The sequence below is a fragment of the Danio rerio genome, chromosome 21 (assembly GCF_052040795.2).
Source record: "Danio rerio strain M-AB ecotype USA chromosome 21, GRCz13ab, whole genome shotgun sequence".
In the NCBI taxonomy this organism is placed as follows: domain Eukaryota; kingdom Metazoa; phylum Chordata; class Actinopteri; order Cypriniformes; family Danionidae; genus Danio; species Danio rerio.
Genome location: NC_141041.1, coordinates 5,580,001 through 5,599,323, shown reverse-complemented (window position 1 = coordinate 5,599,323; position 19,323 = coordinate 5,580,001). Strand labels below are relative to the sequence as shown.

The 19,323-nt window shown below is 32.3% G+C and overlaps 1 protein-coding gene across 4 annotated transcripts in view; it reads left to right on the top strand.

Annotated features, from left to right (window-relative positions):
* The window catches only part of ark2ca (arkadia (RNF111) C-terminal like ring finger ubiquitin ligase 2Ca), a 37,861-nt gene that overhangs the window by 11,656 nt on the left and 6,882 nt on the right, over positions 1-19,323 (top strand). For 2 of the 4 annotated variants that reach the window (XM_087300570.1, XM_087300573.1), the window contains exons 2-5: positions 13,116-13,344; positions 13,895-14,020; positions 18,219-18,345; positions 18,577-18,681. In XM_087300570.1, coding sequence (XP_087156696.1) covers positions 13,116-13,344; positions 13,895-14,020; positions 18,219-18,345; positions 18,577-18,681 — 587 coding nt within the window. Of the gene's footprint in view, positions 1-8,132; positions 8,257-8,400; positions 8,543-13,115; positions 13,345-13,894; positions 14,021-18,218; positions 18,346-18,576; positions 18,682-19,323 lie in introns of those variants that run through there. The other 2 variants (XM_087300572.1, XM_087300571.1) reach the window with 2 other exon arrangements.

The window sequence follows — 19,323 nt, the reverse complement described above, 5'->3', positions numbered from 1 at the left end:
TATTCACTGATCATATTTACCGTTTTACTTATTCTAAAGGTTCCAAGAATCCAAAAAGAGCCACATAATGATAAATAATACTATGACAGCTGTTTAAACAGTAGGTTATGATTGAATTACCTCTTGATACAGTTATTAAATAGTTTAGCTAGTAGGTAATGTTCATGGAGCATTGAAATGGTCTCTACACAACTTTTTGTATGACCAACCATCAGCACATGAACTCTCTTTACACAAAAGGACTCTATCTGGTCAAATATAGGCTATTAATTATGCAAGATACAGAAACATTAAGGTACAGAAATTAAGATCCGAGTAAAATCAGACACAGTTAGCAATTTGCTGTAGTATTGACCACAACTTACCATCAGCAATTTTCTGTAAATGAAACGTGCGGCAAAAATACTGTATTAATATATAGGCCTACAATATCATTTACATTGCTGTTCATGTATTTACAGTATTGTATATCTTTACTGTAAAATATTCAGTCTCACCTAGAATATATTTTCATAATAATCCAAAAATTGTGTGTAATCCATTTTTATATATATATATATATATATATATATATATATATATATATATATATATATATATATATATATATATATATAATTTATTATTTTATTTATTTAATTTTTATTCATTTATTTTTATTTTTTTTTTATTTTTTTACTGTAAAAGTCCTAATGGTAAATTACTGTATTTCCTATGATTGGTTAGGTTTCACACGTTTTTTTTATTTATTTATTTTTATTATTTTATTTATTTTTTATTTATTAATTAATTAATTTATTATTATTTATTATTTTATTTTATTATTTATTTTCTTTAATTGTATTTCTATTCACAGCACGTACAAATGACTTTATAAAAACAGTAAATATGAGAATATTTCCCTTTAAAAATACACTAACATTAGGGCTGCACAATATATCGTTTTGACATCTAAATTGCAATATGCACATCCACAATAGTCGCATCGCAGAATCTGCAGTGTCGGTTCAGTTGTAGTCTATTCATCCACTAGGAAAATTAAACAGGATTATAGTTGACCAGGAACCACATTGGGAAGTTTACCCTTAATAGACTGAAAGTTTTTCATTTGCTTGTTAGTTTTTAAAGCCCATGATCGTGAGATTTGAAGTGTGTTTGAGAAATGATGACATTTTAACAACGATTATTTGTTTATTTTTATAAAATGAAGGCTGTGCAGTGTTGTTTAAGTGCGTTTGATTTAATTTCTGTAGCTGAATGCAGTTACTCGTTCCAGAGACTCCTTAAATGCGATCTGTTTGATTTATGCAGATTATCTGTCCTACGAAATCATCCACATCAATATAAAATTATGAATTCTTTCCAATTTCAGCTATTCAAATCATTGGTTGAGTTTCTTTTCATATTGCTATATGTATCGCATAAAAACAAAACCTCTCGCTCGCTGTCAGGTTTTTTTCCAATATCGTGCAGCCAAGCCATGTCAAGAATACATTTCACATTACAGTTAAATGCCGTGTCATTTACCAAAATCGTTAACATTTGTAGGATTTAAAGAGGTCAAAAGTCAGCACAAAACCCGACAGACTAAGGTTAAATCTGACCCAAACTCATCGATTAATCTCAGCAACTTGACCTTCGGGTGCTGACCTTTTATTGCTAATGATGGAGGTCAGACTGTTTCCAATCAATGCGCTTCACAATCTCTGATGTAACATGGTTTATAAGTGAGTCTCTGTATACCGGAGGACGAGCGCATCACACTATTATTCACTGATCAATATTTTTGCCTGGGTTTCAGAGAGAAGCAGAGGAGCGAGATCATTATAATTCAGCCGGCGTGAACTGCACGCTCCGTACGTTTCTGCTGATCTAAGAGCTTTTTTTTTTTGCTTGAATCTCTGGAGCCTCGGGGAATATTACCCCGCTGAGAAAATCGTCCGTTTCTCCTCTGTTCTCCAAAGGCGCCGTGAAATGAGACAATAACGATTCTCTATCAACACTTGCTGCACTTTTGCGCTGAGAAAATTCCATCTTCTGTTTCTTCCATTTCCCTCCCGGGCCAGAGATATGTGGACGTTCACCTTACGCCACACGATTTCATCCTTGTGTTCGTGTCTGTCAAATAAATATACTAAAATGTGAAACAGAAGCTTTAAAGAAACACAAAAGGTGATATTTATAAAAATGACTTCTCATACTATGCAAGTAAAAGGGGTCTAAAGTTTAAACATGTCTTAAAATATCTCTCTGTGTATGTATAGAGGTTCATGTGGTTTAATGGGCGTAATAAAGGGATAGTTCACCCACAAATGAACATTTACTTACTGTTTACTCACCCTTAAGTGGTTCCCAACCATTACCATCTTCTGTTGAACACCAAAGTAGATATTTTGAAGAATTCTGAAAAACAGTAACCATTGACTTCCATTGTGTACGTTTTTCCTACTACGGAAGTCACCTAGTTGTACTCTTAAAGGAATAGTTCACCCAAAAATGAACATTTACTCACCCTTAAGTGGTTTCAAACCATTGAGCGTCTTCTATTAAACACCAACGTAGATATTTTGAAGAATGCTGAAAAATTGTAACCATTGACTTCCATTGTGTACATTTTTCCTACTATGGAAGTCACCTAGTTGATCTAGTTGTACTCTTAAAGGGATAGTTCACACAAAAATGAACATTTACTCACCCTTAAGCGGCTCCGAACCATTAAGCGTCTTTTATTGAACACCTAAGAAGATATTTTGAAGAATGCTGAAAAATTGTAGCCATTGACTTCCATTGTGTACGTTTTTCCTATTACTGAAGTCACCTAGTCAACCTAGTTGTACTCTTAAAGGGATAGTTCACCCAAAAATTAAAATGTGCTCACTATTTACTCCCCCTCTAGTGTTTCCAAACAATTTTGAATGTATTTCATCTGTTAAACACCAAAGAAGATCTTTTGAAGAATGCTGAAGAACTGTGATTCTTGACATCTGTAGTAGGAAAAATAAATGCAATGGAAGTCAAAGGTTACTGGTGTTCAGCATTCTTCAAAACATCTTCTTATGTGTGTGTACAGGTTTATGTGGTTTAAGAGGACAAAAAAAATCAGTTTCCTATTGAAAATACAATTAAAATGACATTTTATTACATATTTTTACAGCAAAATGAATAAAAATAAAAGGACATTTCTATGCGCATATGGATATACTTGAATCGGACACCATTGAAGGTTATGCAACTTACATTTGTATGGTAACCTTGTGCACGTAAATTCAAACAACATTCATGAGTGTTGAGGGCGAAAAGAAAAAAATTCTATAAATGATCCTTTCTTAATACTTAGACTTGCTCGACATGTGATGCTTACATATCCCCAATGGCTCTTCAGCCAGAAATGGCTCTTTGCTGAAAAAAGGTTCCTGACCACATCTTGTGGCAACGGGGAGTCCTCTCAAACCCATATGTGTTAATGTGAAAAAGTTTTTAACTGGTTCAAAATAGTCTTAAAGGTTTATAACAACCAATTTTTGGTTGCCCTAAAAAGGTTCATTTGCTGTAAAATTACTTCACCCTTTAGGCCATCAAAGATTAGTTTTTCCCTTCCTCCAGTATAATTTTTCTGCAGCAAATTTATTTATTTATTTTTTAGCTGAAACTATGGTTCACAGGTATTTAATTTTATTATTTTTTTAGGGGTTTTCACTTTTATTGGGATAGGACAGTGGAGATTATACAGACAGGAGAGTATGGGGAGCAGAGATAGGGAAAGGATCGGCAAAGGACCTCAAGACGAGAATCAAACTCGGGTCGCCGTGGTGCTATGTGTCGACGCACTAACCACTAGGCTATTGGCGCCAATGGTATTTTTAAAACATAAAAATTATATAAAGAAAAAATTGGCAAGCATAATAAAAGCACTTTGAGTTATATATTTGAGTTCGATATATATATATATATATATATAGTTGAAGTCAGGATTATTGGCCTTTGAATTTTATTTTATTTTTTCAATTTCCCAAATTATGTTTAACAGAGCTAAGAAATTTTCACAGTATGTCTGATAATATTTTTTCTTCTGGAGAAAGTCTTATTTGTTTTATTTCTGATAGAATAAAAGCAGTTTTTGATTTTTAAAAAAATCTTTTTAAGGTCAGTATTATTAGCCCCTTTAAGCAATAATTGTTTTCGATAGTCTACAGAACAAACCATCGTTATACAATAACTTGCCTAATTACCCTAACCTGTCTAGTTAACCTAGTTAAGCCTTTAAATGTCACTTTAAGCTGTATAGAAGTGTCTTGAAAAATATCTAGTCAAATATTATTTACTGTCATCATGCCAAAGATAAAATAAATCAGTTATTATAAATGAGTTATTAAAACTATTATGTTTAGAAATGTGTAGAAAAAAACTCTCTCCATTAAACAGAAATTGGGGGGAAAATAAACAGGGGGCTAATAATTCAGGGAGGTTAATAATTCTGACATCAAATGTGTATGTATGCATGGATGTATGTAAAACATTGATATCTGTGGCTCCAGACTTGACAATAATATTACTTAAAATTTCAATGTGTCATCAAGAGTCATGGGTATTGATTTAGTTTTGTCTGTATGTTTTAAACTCTTAAAATGCTGGTATAGCTGCTTGCATGCTTGCATTAGGTAAATCACCAAGCACCACGGTTTCAATAAAATAAAAATTATCTTTAATGTTCCGCTGAGGAAAAAGTCCAGCTATATATTCAAATGGCATGAGGTAAATTAACAACTGATGTCCATTTTTGACATGTATTCCTTAAAGGAATATTAAAAATTTCTTCATTTACTCCCACTCAAGTGGTTGTGGTGTTTATAAAATAAGTTCATGAACATTCATAAGTTTGTAAAGGATGAAAAGATGTCAGAATTTTTGATTTTGTATGATCAATGCCTTTAACAGCAATACATTAATGTGAGTGTGACCTCTATCCCCTCAAGTATAGTTATTCATGCATGTTGATCTAACTAAATATATATGATACTTTTTGTTTTAATATTTTATTCATATTATTATTGCTTGTATTTTTTATGTTTTATTTAGACATTATGAAACAAAAATATGCAAAGACATAAACATGTAACAATAAGCAAATACACTGAAGAGTATTTTGAGCAAATAATAATAATAAAAAAATAAATCAATTAATAATAAAAAATAATATGAATAAATAAATAAACAACAACACTAGAGCAATCTTATATACAGAAAAAAAAAAACAAGTCTACAATGTGTTGACCGGAAATAGTTTCCCATAAAAGCTGGGCATTGTGGGGTGGGGACGCAATCAGAAGGAGCCGGGTCAAGATGAAGAGTTTGGACATGTTTGCGAAGGGGTTCCCACAATGTAATGAAAATAGTGCTAGGTCGGTGAAGAAAGTACCAAATTTTTTTCTAATTTCATAAAATGAAGAATATTTCTTATCCAACAAGTGCGAGAAGGAGGGTCAATAGACGTGTTGATGCGAGCTAGCCTGCTCTTGGACCAACGAGCTCTATGCAATACCTTGCATTGTATTAGCTTGGGACATGGACAGATTGAGGAAGAGTTAAGACTGCTTTCCATGTCTTCTCGGTAATGTCAAGTCCAATGTCTTGAGACCAGGTGGTCCGCAAGTTATCAGAAGAAAATTGCAGATTAACAATTAGATTAAATAATGTAGAAATTGAACCTTTAGCACAGGGATCTATGCCCATATGGTGTCTAGATCTGAAGTAAGAAGTGCATTTGAAAAGTTAACAAATTTTCTGTGCACAAACTCTCTGAATTTGTAAATATCTGAACAAATTTGATATAGGGACATTAAATTGAGAGGCCAACTGACCAAAAGAGGCAAAAACACAATGTAAAGATCACAAAAAAAAAGCCAATACAAGATCTCTCCAAGAGGCATTAGCACCGTCAAAGATAGAAGGGTAAAACAGAGGATTGGAGTGTATTGAGGATAATAAAGGGATATTATGAACACCAATATAGTATGTATTTTTAAATACATTTAATTGTGACAACTTATTAAAGTGACCAAAATTAAAATCAAAGTCACCAAAGATGGTGCTGAACACGAAGCCTTCCATCATAGGAGGAAATTATACTTTAAAATCTTTTCAGATTCAGGATCAATATTTCAGAATACTCTTCTTTTGATCTCAGATATCTTGAAAATGCAGCCTTGGGGAATGAGAAGACGATAAAAAAGGTTTTCATGCATCAAAACAACAAGGTTTTCCACTTTATAATTAAATGAGCCCTGACTATTACACATTTCTACCATGATTTATAAAATACGCCCACTAGAATGTCATCAAGTGCACCAATATTGTAATATCTTCATAATCACTGAGAAAAATAATGATTTGAGGACCATAAAACACACTATAGCTCCAATTACTTTGTCTTTGCTCTCTTTCTATACTTGAAGCCATTTATCCATAGCTAGAACATTATAATAATTTAAAATAGTACTGAATTTTGATGTAATCGTCACATTTTCTTTTATATATTTCAATAAGCAAAGGTCAAAAGTGTTTGGTTTCATTTTTGACAAAAGTATGTATTTTATTTTATATGCAAGGGATTTAAAACATGAAAGTTAAACACATGATACATATAAATACATGCGTTTAATATGATTTCTATGCATATTGAATCATTGTTGTAAATGTAATTAAATTAACTTACTTTTTGACCTAAAAATCAATTAAATCGTAACTTTTGTATAATAATGATAATAAACAACATGTTAATAAATAATTCTATTTTATGTATTTAATTTTTTTCTAGAAGTATTTAAAAAATGACAAACTTATGAAAGTAAAAAGTTTTTTGCATGAATAGACCTACCTATTTTTTTGTTTTAACTCTTTAAATTACGGACTGTTTGCCTAATACTACAGCTTGTTTTATTGAGATAAAATTATAATGACATAATATAAATTTATGTGGTCTACACTCTCAGAAATAAAGGTACAGGAGCTGTTGCTGGGGTGGTACATTTTCAAAAGGTACATATTTGTACCTGAAGGGTCCATAATTGTACCTCGAAGGTATTTTTTAGGTACATTTGTGTACTAATATGCACCTTTGAGGTACCACTGTGGACTCTTTGTACAGTGTACAGCGCTCGAAAGACAACAAAAAAAAAAAAAACATTTTTATGAATTATACAAACAAAATTGAAGCCTGTTAACAAAGAAAACACAACGTTTTGGTTAAATGCACATGGATTAAATATATAGTTTTATTGGGTTTCAGCAGTTTTGTTCTGAAGGTCTTGAAAGTTATTTATTTGTTGTGGCAGATAAAAAATATATATATATAAATTAAGCAAATGATGATGAAATAATAACATTTCTATAAAAATGTACCTCTTTTGCCAATATATACGCTGTTTACATGCATGAACACAGCCAACATGCCACAAAATGCCTGAATGCATTGAGTTGCTGCCCTGTGATTGGCTGATTATAAATTTGCGAGCAGTTGGACAGGTGTACCTAATAAAGTGGCCGGTGAGTGTATATACAGGCTAGCTAAACAAATGACCCAATTCTGTGGCTTTCACCAACAATGTTACTGTAGTGAACTATATTATACTATAGTATTTATCAAAATTAACTGTTCACGATAGGTAATGCTAGGCAACAGTAGGCCTATGCTGACGTGTTAATAATACTAATAGTTAATTATAGGCTACTATCATTAGCTATAATTAACTATTATTATTCAAAATTTGGATAAAAAGCACCATAATATTTTACTATAAAATACTAGACTTTTTTTATGTGGGATGATGACAGACAAAACTGCGCGTAAGAAACACGAGTGTGTGTGTGTGTGTGTGTGAGAGAGAGAACCGAACAGCTGAGCGGCTGATATAGACATTTGAGGAGCGGCTGTTCAACATCTGAGCCGCTGAATCAGCCGCTCCAGCGCTCATAAACACCTGTCTGTAGCTCCAGAAACACAGCAGACCCCCAGCCCCACGCTGGTATATGTGCGCTCAGAGAAAACCGAGCTAATCCCGCGGGAATGGGATCAGTTTAGATCTGCGCTAATCCTGATAAACGCACAGTCCTGCCGTAAAGCGCCAGCAGGTGTCGCGGTGTCCTAATCGTCTCCTGGCTTCGGTTAAATAATGAAGAGCGAACAGGTAAACAAAAGTCTACTTTCTGAGGCAGGACATATTTCAGTTCTGATATCTCCGACTGATTAAAGAATTGCGGGTACATTTCAAGCATTATCACTTCATTTTTCTTAAACAACAACCTATAGATAGCCTAATCTAACACACAGAGAACTTTATCAATAATGTAATATAATGCTAAAAAATGTGGTAAGAAACATTTAATTCTGTCATTGTGTCACAGTGGGTAGCACAATCGCCTCACAGCAAGAAGGTCTCCGGTTCGAGTCCCGGCTGTGTCAGTTGGCATTTCTGTGTGGAGTTTGTATGTTCTCCCCGTGGTCGAGTAGGTTTCCTCCGGGTGCTCCCCCAAACACGTGGTACAGGTGAAATGAATAAGCTAAACTGGCCACAGTGTATGTGTGTGAATGGGTTATGAGTGTTTCCCAGTGTTGGGTTGCGGCCGGAAGGGCATCCACTTCTGCTGCGTAAAAACATGTGCTGGATAAGTTGGCGGTTCATTCCTCTGTGGCGAGCCCTGAATTGATAAAGGAACTAAGCCGAAAAGATATTGATTGAATGAATGAATGAAAATTTTACAATGTTTATTTTGCAAGTGCACATTGTTAGTCTTAAAATGAATAATTAATCCATTCAATAGAATCCACTGGCTACACTAAACAACGCTGTTTGCTAAAACCAGGGGCGGATTTACCCAATAAGTGAGGTAAGCATTCGCTTAGAGCCCCTGGAAATCTGGGGACCCCCAATAAATACCTAGAAGTAAATTATACGTATAAATTATCTATAACATTGTTTTGGTGTATGGTAAGGGTCTAACAAATGCAATTTTAATGTAACAATTATTACGTCTACACAAATGTATCCCCATGTGTGAATGTATATCCCAAATGTATGAATGAGGGAGCAGTCTAGCAGGTAAATCAGGTAAAGTTTTAGTTTTAAAAACAAAATAGTTTATTTATTATTTTTAGTTGCGATTTCATTTTGTCATTTTTTCCAAAGGAAAGAAAAAAACAATTAAATAAAAGTAAAAAGGTGCATTTAAGACTGCTTGGCCCCTTGGCTGGGATTGCTCAGGGTCCCCAAATCAATAAATCCGCCCCTGGTTAAAACTACTATTTTAAAATGAGCTGAACAGTCACAATTCTTATGTTTGTTTGGGACAACTTCATTGTTTTATGTCCAATCCACTTAAATTTGTAAAAACTAAAACGTTAACTTTATTTCTACATGTTGTCCCAACACAAATAGATTTTAAAAGAGGTGGAGACCATCAAAAATAGGTATAGTGAGAGTATTAAAGTAATTTTTATTTTCAAGGCAAAATATCTATACTTGCACTTAAACATTGCTTTTAGACAGAACATAATATCAACATTATTCAAAACTGTTTCCTTAAAGTATTTGAAAACGTATTTGTCTGTGAGACGTAAATGTACCTACAGTTCTAGGATCAGCCTTTTGCTTCTGCTTTCTGTCCTGTTGATAAGATAAAACACCACAAGCATCTGCTGTGGTCACAAACGGCCAGTTAGTCCCGGCATTGCAAAATCACCATTGATATAAAGTGGCATTTGAAACTGTAAGAGACTGTAGTCTAATCTAAACATTATATATTTTAATATTAACATTTTATTGAGTCTTTTTTTTATCACAGCACATTTACCAAATGCAGTTTTGCTCATTATTTTTATTTAACTGAAACTAATACAACTTCAAGTAAACTAGCATCTGCAATATCTGTACAGTTATTAAACAATAATATATCTGTATTTCATGATTACATTTTTATGCGTAATAATTAATTCTGCATCTTAAGTATACTGATTCTGACACACTTTTTATGTTATAACCAACTGCATTTAATTTGATTTATTTATTTTTAATTTATTGACACTAATTTCCTTTTAGATAATCTTTGTTTTATTAAGTATTTTTTTAAGGGTTTTGTTTATTTATTTTTTGGTTGATATTAATACTAACATAGGTTTCTGTCTTTATTTTTATGTTTATTATTTTCATTGTATTGAAGGTTTGTCTGTTACTAAATGTAATTAAGTTTGAGTAATTATTATTATTCAGGGTTTCTGCAGGGTCTTAAAAAAAATTAAGCCTTAAAAGGTCTTAAATGTACTGAAATATTGTGTTGTGAGTCTTAAATCTTCTTTAAACAGGTCTTAATTTTCTTTTGCGTATGTATACAATCTGGCCAAAACTCATACAATCACCAATAATCCATCTCAAAACTTTGAACTTTTTATTTAAGAATGTAATTTTAACTCTAATGCCATCATGGTTTAATTATATTTGCCTTACTATAACACTTGTTTAAAAGTGCTCCATGTATTTACTGCTGAGGACACTGACCTGGACAGATTGTTGTACATACATTTGTATTATTATGCTTTTTTAAACATTTGTTCGTTTATTTTGATTTGTTTTATTATTTTAAAGAATGTTTATGTTGGAAAAAAAAGTGTATGGAGAGTATTAGAGCTGGATGGTTTTTACACTGTTTTAAATATTTAGTTCTTTTTAAAGAAATATCTAAAATATAGATTTTTTTTATTTTTAATTTATTATTGCAAAATACTAAATTTGGAAAAGAAATTTGATAGGGCAAATAAAAAATAGTTTCCATCTGCACCATTTAAAAAATTCCCTAGCCTTTAGCCCTTTGTGAGTCATTCATAATGGTCTTAAAAGTTTTAAATTTAATTTGGTTAAACCTCCAGAAACCCTGTTGTTGTTGTTGTTGTTATTATTATTATTATTATTATTATTATTATTATTATCTTTCTGAGTTTTTCTGTTACCAACTGGTAATTTTAACCATTTAATTTAATGTATTTTTCCATTCTCATTCTAACATTTTAACTTTTTTTCCCTGTAAACAACTAGTTTTGTTTTGGTTGGACCTAACTATTTAGGTTAATGTTATGCTATTTAGGAAATTTATTTTCAGTCCATTTTCTTGTTTTTGTTTCTCTGCGTTAAAATGTAAGTTTTTTTTTAATATCTGTCTTGTTGAGAATGTAATGCTATGGAATAACATTACAAAGCATGCAAAAAATAAACAATTTTGTTTTCATTCTCATTTTAAGATTTACTTTTCCTGTAAATAACTGTATTTAATTTTATTTACGCCTACCTTTTCAATTTAATGCATTTATTTTTTCAGTCTTATTAGTTATATGTTTGGTCATTTTTTTCATTGGTTTTTATAATTTAAAATTTTTTGTATTAAAATTTAAAGAAATTTTTATATCTGTCTTGTGTTTAAAATGTAATGCTATGGAATAACATGCTAAAATATACAATGCTAAAACAACAATGATATATATATATATATATATATATATATATATATATATATATATATATATATATATATATATATATATATATATATATATATATATAAATTGTATAATATTAATTGTTAATAAATATAATAATCATATAATAACAATGATGATAATAATAATAATGATAATAATAATAATTATTATTATTATTATATTCTGTTATAGTGCTGCACTGTAAACAAAATTCCAAATTTTCACAACATGTAACTGTAATTTTTTATTACAGCAAATTACATTATCACATTACCGGATATAACTTAAAAAACTCACAGTATTGTGTTGTATTCATAATTTTATTGTGAAATGAATGCAGTTAGCATGATTACATCAGATTACTGTAAATGATTTTTTAACATAGCTTTTATTCAGCAGAACTTTTATATTGACACCTTTTTGATATCTAGAAATAACAGAATGTTATTGCAGCCCCCAAAACAATCTGGTTAAATCTTCAAAAATAACTTAAAAAAAAAATCATCCTGTTTTGAAACGACATGATGTTGTAGTACATTTTTATTTTTGGGTGCACTGCACCTTTATTTAATTTTATAAGGTTAACATGAAAGTATGAAATAATTTTTAACGAACATAACTTTGTGCTTTGCCAAAACTGTAATAAACTGGAACAAAAGTAATTGATTCATAAAACCAAACACTGTTAAACACCCAAAATTATTTCAACGTCAGGGTAAATGTCAGAATTACTAGCCGAGGAAAGCCTGCTTCATAGTAAAATATAGTTAATTTTCCAAGATAATACTGTGAAATCACAGTAATGGACTTTACACTCTACTGTGATTTTGTTACAATAAATTACTGTGAACTACCTTGCTGTGAATTTACATGCAGTATTTTACTGTGAAAGTAATGCAATTATTAGCCAGTAATTTACTGTGAATTTAGGGTAAAAAATTTTAGAGTGGGCAAAAATTAACCTAAAATCAGCCTTTGTTTTTACATAATATATGTGCTTTGCATATTTATTATGTATATATGTATATTTAAATATACCATGTGTTCATATATTTAAGAAAAATGTTTATTTATATTTTCATATAAAATATGTATATGATACAAATTAAATATATATTTAAATATGTTACTATTTTTTGTTTAGTTTTTTTCTCACACACACACACACACATATATATAGAGATATTATGTCAAATCAAATTAATTAATCGTGTTTAATCTTTGCCCACCACAATTTTTTTTTACAAATAATTTAACAATAAATGATGACCTTGTTTATAAATACACTGAAATTTTTTTTTAATTGGATTCACTAAAAGTATTTTTAAAGTAAGTGGTTGCAAAAATTTTATAGACTATAGGCTAAATTTAATCAAACATAATAAATTTAGTAATGTTCCACTTAATTTATTTGTTTAAATTCAGCCCGTATAAATAGTTTGCAACCACGTACTTTAAAAAATGTAGTAAATTTAATGAATCATTTTTTAAAAGTGTGAGCTGTATAAAAAAATACTTATTTTACATGTCACACAGTATGCTGTTCTGAACATAAGCTCTGTCTTCTGCACGCGTCCTGGCGGGTCTCTGACAGGTTGTATGGAATCTCTCTCGTCCCGAACAGGAGCACATTTCAGCAGGCACCAGCATAGTCATGCCACCTCCTGCCGGCATTTCCACCTGGCCGCCACAGCCACGCCCCTGCCTGCTGATTTCCCGCCCCCTCCACTTGCCCCACCTCAATACCAGGAGGTCCCACCCCCTTTCCTACCTCAGGCCTTACAGCAGCAATACCTCATCCAGCAACAGCTACTGCAGCGCAGGTACAACAAAACACACACATGCACACAAAATAAGCAAATCAAAACTGGAATTACCTTTATTTATTTATTTATTTATTTACCAATATATTTATTTATCTATATATCTATTTATTTATTTATTTATAATTTATCTATATATTTATTTATTTATCTATATATCTATTTATTTATTTATTTATAATTTATCTATATATTTATCTTTATTTATTTATCTATTTATTTATTTATTTATTATCTATATATTTATTTATCTATTTATTTATCTATTTATCAAATATATATATATATATATATATATATATATATATATATATATATATATATATTTATCTTTATATTTATCTATCTATATATTTGTTTATCTATATATTTTTTTATTTATATCTATATATTTATTTATTTATCTATATATGTATTTATCTCTTTATCTCTTTATTTATTTATCTATATATTTATTTATTTATATATTTATTTATCTATTTATTTGTTTATTTTTGAGATAAAAACAAAAACCGATTAATAAATTATTTCTATTGTCGGATGTTTTCAGACGCACACAGGAGCGAGTCCCGCTGAACACGCATCGGTTACGCCCGGGATATGAATATGCCCCGCCCCTTCATGTCCCGCAGCCAATCCCGCAGCAGCCCAGATACCTGGCGGAAGGCACTGATTGGTGTGTTGTGCAAACAAACAAACATGCACACACAAACAAAGTAGTTTTGCATTATTAAATTAGCTTTTATCATGATACTACTGTTAAACGTGTTCATTTTAGTTTGTTTAATAAATCACGCAAGTTTATTTGTGAATAACGGCTACCTTAATTACATGTTAGTACATGATTGATTATTGAATGTTTAATGATTGATTAATTTAACCATTATGAACTCCTGATATGTTTATGCATAATTATATCATTACTTGCAGGGGCACATCATCATTAACCCATTCTTATGTACTCATAAACTCCTTATGCACATCTGTCTAGTGCGTTTACAATAAATAACAATAGAAAAGTGGGTAACGCTTTAGTTTAGGTCACGGTTTTATTTAACAAACCATTAACGAGCACTGCTAGCTTAATAAAATATTAATTAGCTGTTTATTAATAGTTAGTAAGGTGGAAATTGGTTTTAGGTTTTGGGCAGGATTGTGGAAACTAAAGTAAGTTTAGTTCACATATGAATACATCATTATTCATGTACTGATATTGTAAAGTCTTACTGAAGTTATGTTTTTTATTTTGTGAACACATTTCGTTTTAGTTCAGTGTTTGCACAGCTTATTAACGCTTCTGCAAACCTGTAATAAATATAAATAAGATAAATAAAATGCAAAGAAAAAAACTATTGTTTGAACAGACAATAAGTTATTATTAAATTACTAAAATAAATTATAATAAAATTAAATATAAATTAACAGAATTAAACATTATGAAGAAAATTGAGAGAAACTTCGGTATCACTACAGTAACAGTACATGAACATGATGTGTTAATATCATGACTTTACTTGGAGGGGCACATCATCATTAACCCATTCTTATCTACTCATGAACTGCTTATGCATGTCTGTCTAGTGCGTTTACATTGAAAAACAATAGAAAATTGGGTAACAGTTTAGTTTAGGTGACAATTCACCGTTTTAAAAAACCATTAACTAGCACTACTAGCTTAATAAGCTATTAATTAGCAGTTAATTAATAGTTAGTAAGGTGGAAGTAGGTTTTAGGTTTCGAGTAGGATTGTGGAGGGAGAATAAGATCATACTTTACAACTAATAATGAACAGTTCATATCTTAAAGGGCCATGAAACCCCCTCGTTTCAGCAGTGTGTTTTCACACCTCTACTTTGGAAAAAGTCAGAAAAGTGGGCGTGTCCAGCTCTGTTTAGGGGGGAGTGTCGGAGGAAGAAAAGCGGCTTGGTATGGGAGTGTCTATTTGGGCACGCTGAATTTCAGAGTCAAAACACACAACCACAGCGGACAATGTGACTGTTTACATGGACATCTGTAGTCGAATTATTTGCCAGATTATTAAATGGTGGACTTTAACTGCAGTTTGGCTCTTTCATTCAGGGAATTCATTAATGTCCCTCGCGACAAACGTGATATTTGATTCGAGGATCTGCTCTAAGCGTGTATTTTTCATGCAATGTTTGATACCGCACGGCGAATGAGAGAAAAAAAAACTCAGCATTTCCCGGAAACTTAGATGCACACGGCAGGTAGCGTCAGAAAGCAGCGCGTGTTATTCCGGTCACAAAATCCAACACGCGGTTATAGTTTGGTTGTAACTGTTAGTGCTAACTATTGCACTCGGTGCAATAGTTTGTTTGATACGAATAAAATACGAACTGAATAAACAAAGAGCACTGGTCACTCACTTACCAAATCTGTAGAGACAGGACAATCACCAGCAACTAGAGCCGCGTCTTTATTTAGAGGAGACTGCAAGCGAATCTGGATCTCAGCGTTTGCAGATGAGAACAGCTCTCAGGTAAACAATAATCCTCCTTAGACACGTAAGTTATTGTTGTCGAGCGTCGCGTACACTGTTAATCCACGCGTGAGTCTGTGCTCTCACAGAGAGAAAATGAAAACGAAACTTAACTGCAGCAAACTATAAAAGCAACACTTCACGCTTGTTTTGCCAACACAATGTGGCGTCTTTGCCGTCTACACTCTGACAGTAATGAATATTAATGAAGTTGCACAATAGAGCGCGCTGATTGGTTTGACCCAAGCCTTACTCATGCATTAATGCAGCACACTGTAAGACGTAATAAGACTCACTCTGGCACAGACGCCCAGTCTGCACGCTGGAATACACGCTATTATGTCATGGTCGTGACGCAGCTTCAAAAATTCGTTTCAAACAGGAAGTACGAATTTGCTTGAAATAACGCAAAAACAACCAATTTACACTTTTTAGTGAAATATAGGTGTCCTAATAGTGTTTTTAGCAGTGTGGGACAAATATACGACTGTCAACAGCTCAAAAAATGTGTTTTGGTGTTTCGTGACCCTTTAATAACAGGCAGGTAATACGCAAGTAGTTAATAGCATAAATTGTGACCGAAACTAAAGTGTTATCAAAAAGTGTTCTGTCAACATCAACAGTTTAAACACAGGATGAGTAGTTAAGGATGAGTTAATGACGATGTGCCCCTTCAAGTAAAGTCATGACATAATTACACATTAACAGCTCATGAGTTCATGTTGGTTACATTTAGCTTAAACTTAAATGTTAATCAATACGTTGATTAACAACAAGTACCAGGGGCGTAGCAACTGAGGGGGACAGGTAGGATACGTCTCTCTTACTTTTAGTGACAGACCATTTAGAAACAGGTAATTCAGAATATAAACTTTTGATAATAATAATAATACATTTCATTTAAAGGCGCCTTTCTAGCAACTCAAGGACACCGTACAATCAACAAGAGCAATAAAACAACAAGAGAATTAATAAAATATACACAGCAATAGTGCAAATAAAATTAAAATTAAGTGTTAAAAGCCATCTTAAATAATTGGGTTTTGGATTTCATACAGCTGCCCCGCCCATTTTTAAAATGTCCACTACGCCCCTGACATGTACAATCAAGTAATTAAGGTAGCCACTATTTACTCGTGAACTCTTATTACACATGTTGTATTTAAAGTTAGCTCATGATTGGTGCATGCCTTAACTTATTAATTATCAATTCATAATAAACTAATGTTTAGTTTATATATTATTATTATGTACAATTGTTGAGACATAAATGAGATAGTAAAATATAATCAACAACGAAAATGGAAATAAAAACAGAAATAAAACATAAATGATAATGTCTTGTCTTAGTCCTATCAAAATAGCAAACACTGAACATCTTTCTATATTTAGGCTGCTTTATTTATTTATTTATTTATTTATTTATTTATTTATTTATTTATTTATTTAAGACTACTTATTTGTACTAAATGTTTGTGCTTTCATTTTAGTTGTCTTTTACTTCTTCAATTCTATTTTCCAAAACGAATCCTCTTTGCACTTAAAAAGTTTACAGTAAAGCGTGTTAACAAATTTTAAATGATTAATGAAGGAATTATAATGCTTTGACTTATTGTTTAATATCATTTACAAGCACAGTAGCTGTATGGGCTATTTCTGTCCGTTCGCATCCCGTCCCTTTGCGCCCCCTGGCGGCTCATTCACAAACTGCGGTCATACACTAAAAACAGAGCGGCACCTATTTCAAACGGCGGCGGTACAAGCCGCGGCGTTAATAGCCACTTTGAACTCTCACCTACTGTACGTCAATATTCATGTACTGTTATTGTAAAGTGTTTCTGAAACAACTTCGTTAAATATCATGTATGTGGTAAAACAATTAGGCAAATGATGAAAATGTGTATATCTTTGAAAGCATCAAAGAATAAATGATTATGAATTCTAAAAATTATATATACAGTTGAAATCAGAATTATTAGCGCCCCTGAATTATTAAACTCGCTGTTTATTTCCCCCCCCCCCCAATTTCTGTTTAACGGAGAAAAGATTTTCTCAACACATTTTCTAATCATAATAGTTTTAATGACTCATTTCTAATAACTGATTTATTTTTTCTTTGCCATAATGACAGTAAATAATATTTGACTAGGTATTCTTCAAGACACTTCTATACAGCTTAAAGTGACATTTAAAGGCTTAACTAGGTTAATTAGGCAGGTGAGGGTAATTAGGCAAGCTTGCATTTTTGTTTGCTAAATTAACATTGGCACACAAATACTTCATTCCGTAACAAAAATGTTTGAAACTGGACAATAAAAAGCTCAAAACATTTTGCTCATTTTAAGTGAGTCTCCGTGAAATTGTGTGTTTTCAGGGATCTGAGTGTGGACGCAGGAGTTCTGCATCAGTATCCACTACAGCAAATTCCTCAACCCTACCAGCATTACCTGGCCTCTCCTAGAATGCACCACCTGCCCAGGAACACCTCCACCACACAGGTGGTGAGTGTCTGGATATTCGGGATACATCACCATAGCAACAGAACACACACACACACACACACACACACACACACACACACACACACACACACACACACACACATATTAAGAATAAAATATATACACACACTGATGATGACTAACATACACACTGATGAAGACTGTTTTATAGACTTATTTTAAAGTATAGTGTGTGTATGTGTGTGTGTGTATGTGTGTGTTTGTCTGTAGGTTGTCCATGAGATAAGGAATTATCCATATCCACAGCTCCACCTGCTGGCACTGCAGAGTTTGAGTCCTAGCAGACACTCATCTGCTGTTCGGGAAAGTTATGAGGTAACACACACGCACGCACACACTTAGAGAGAAAGATGAGGGTTAACACACGCAAATAAGCAGAAAGAGAGAGAGATAAGGACTAACACACACACTGTTATGACACACTGACAAAGACTAGTACACACCAACATTGATGAAAACAAACACTGAATATTAACTTAGACACACACACATTTATTAAGACACACACACACACTGACTAAGGCTAAAATTCACTTAGAACACTTAGACACTTAGAGAAAGAAATGAGGACTCACGCGCACACACACACACACACACACACACACACATGTACTAATTAAGACTAGAATACACACACACACACACTGACGAAACTAACACGCATACATATTGATGAAGACCTTTGCACAGATGAAGACTAACATTTACACACACACACTTAGAGAGAGAGATGAGGGTTAACACACAAATACGCAGAAAGAGAGAGAAATAAGGACTAACACACACACACTTATTAAGACACACACACACTGATTAAGGCTAAAATTCATAAACACCCACACTGATGAAGACTAACACACACTTCGAGAGAGAGACTCATGTGCACAGTTACACACAAACACACACACACACACACACTACGAGAGACAGACTCACGTGCACAGTTACACACACTGT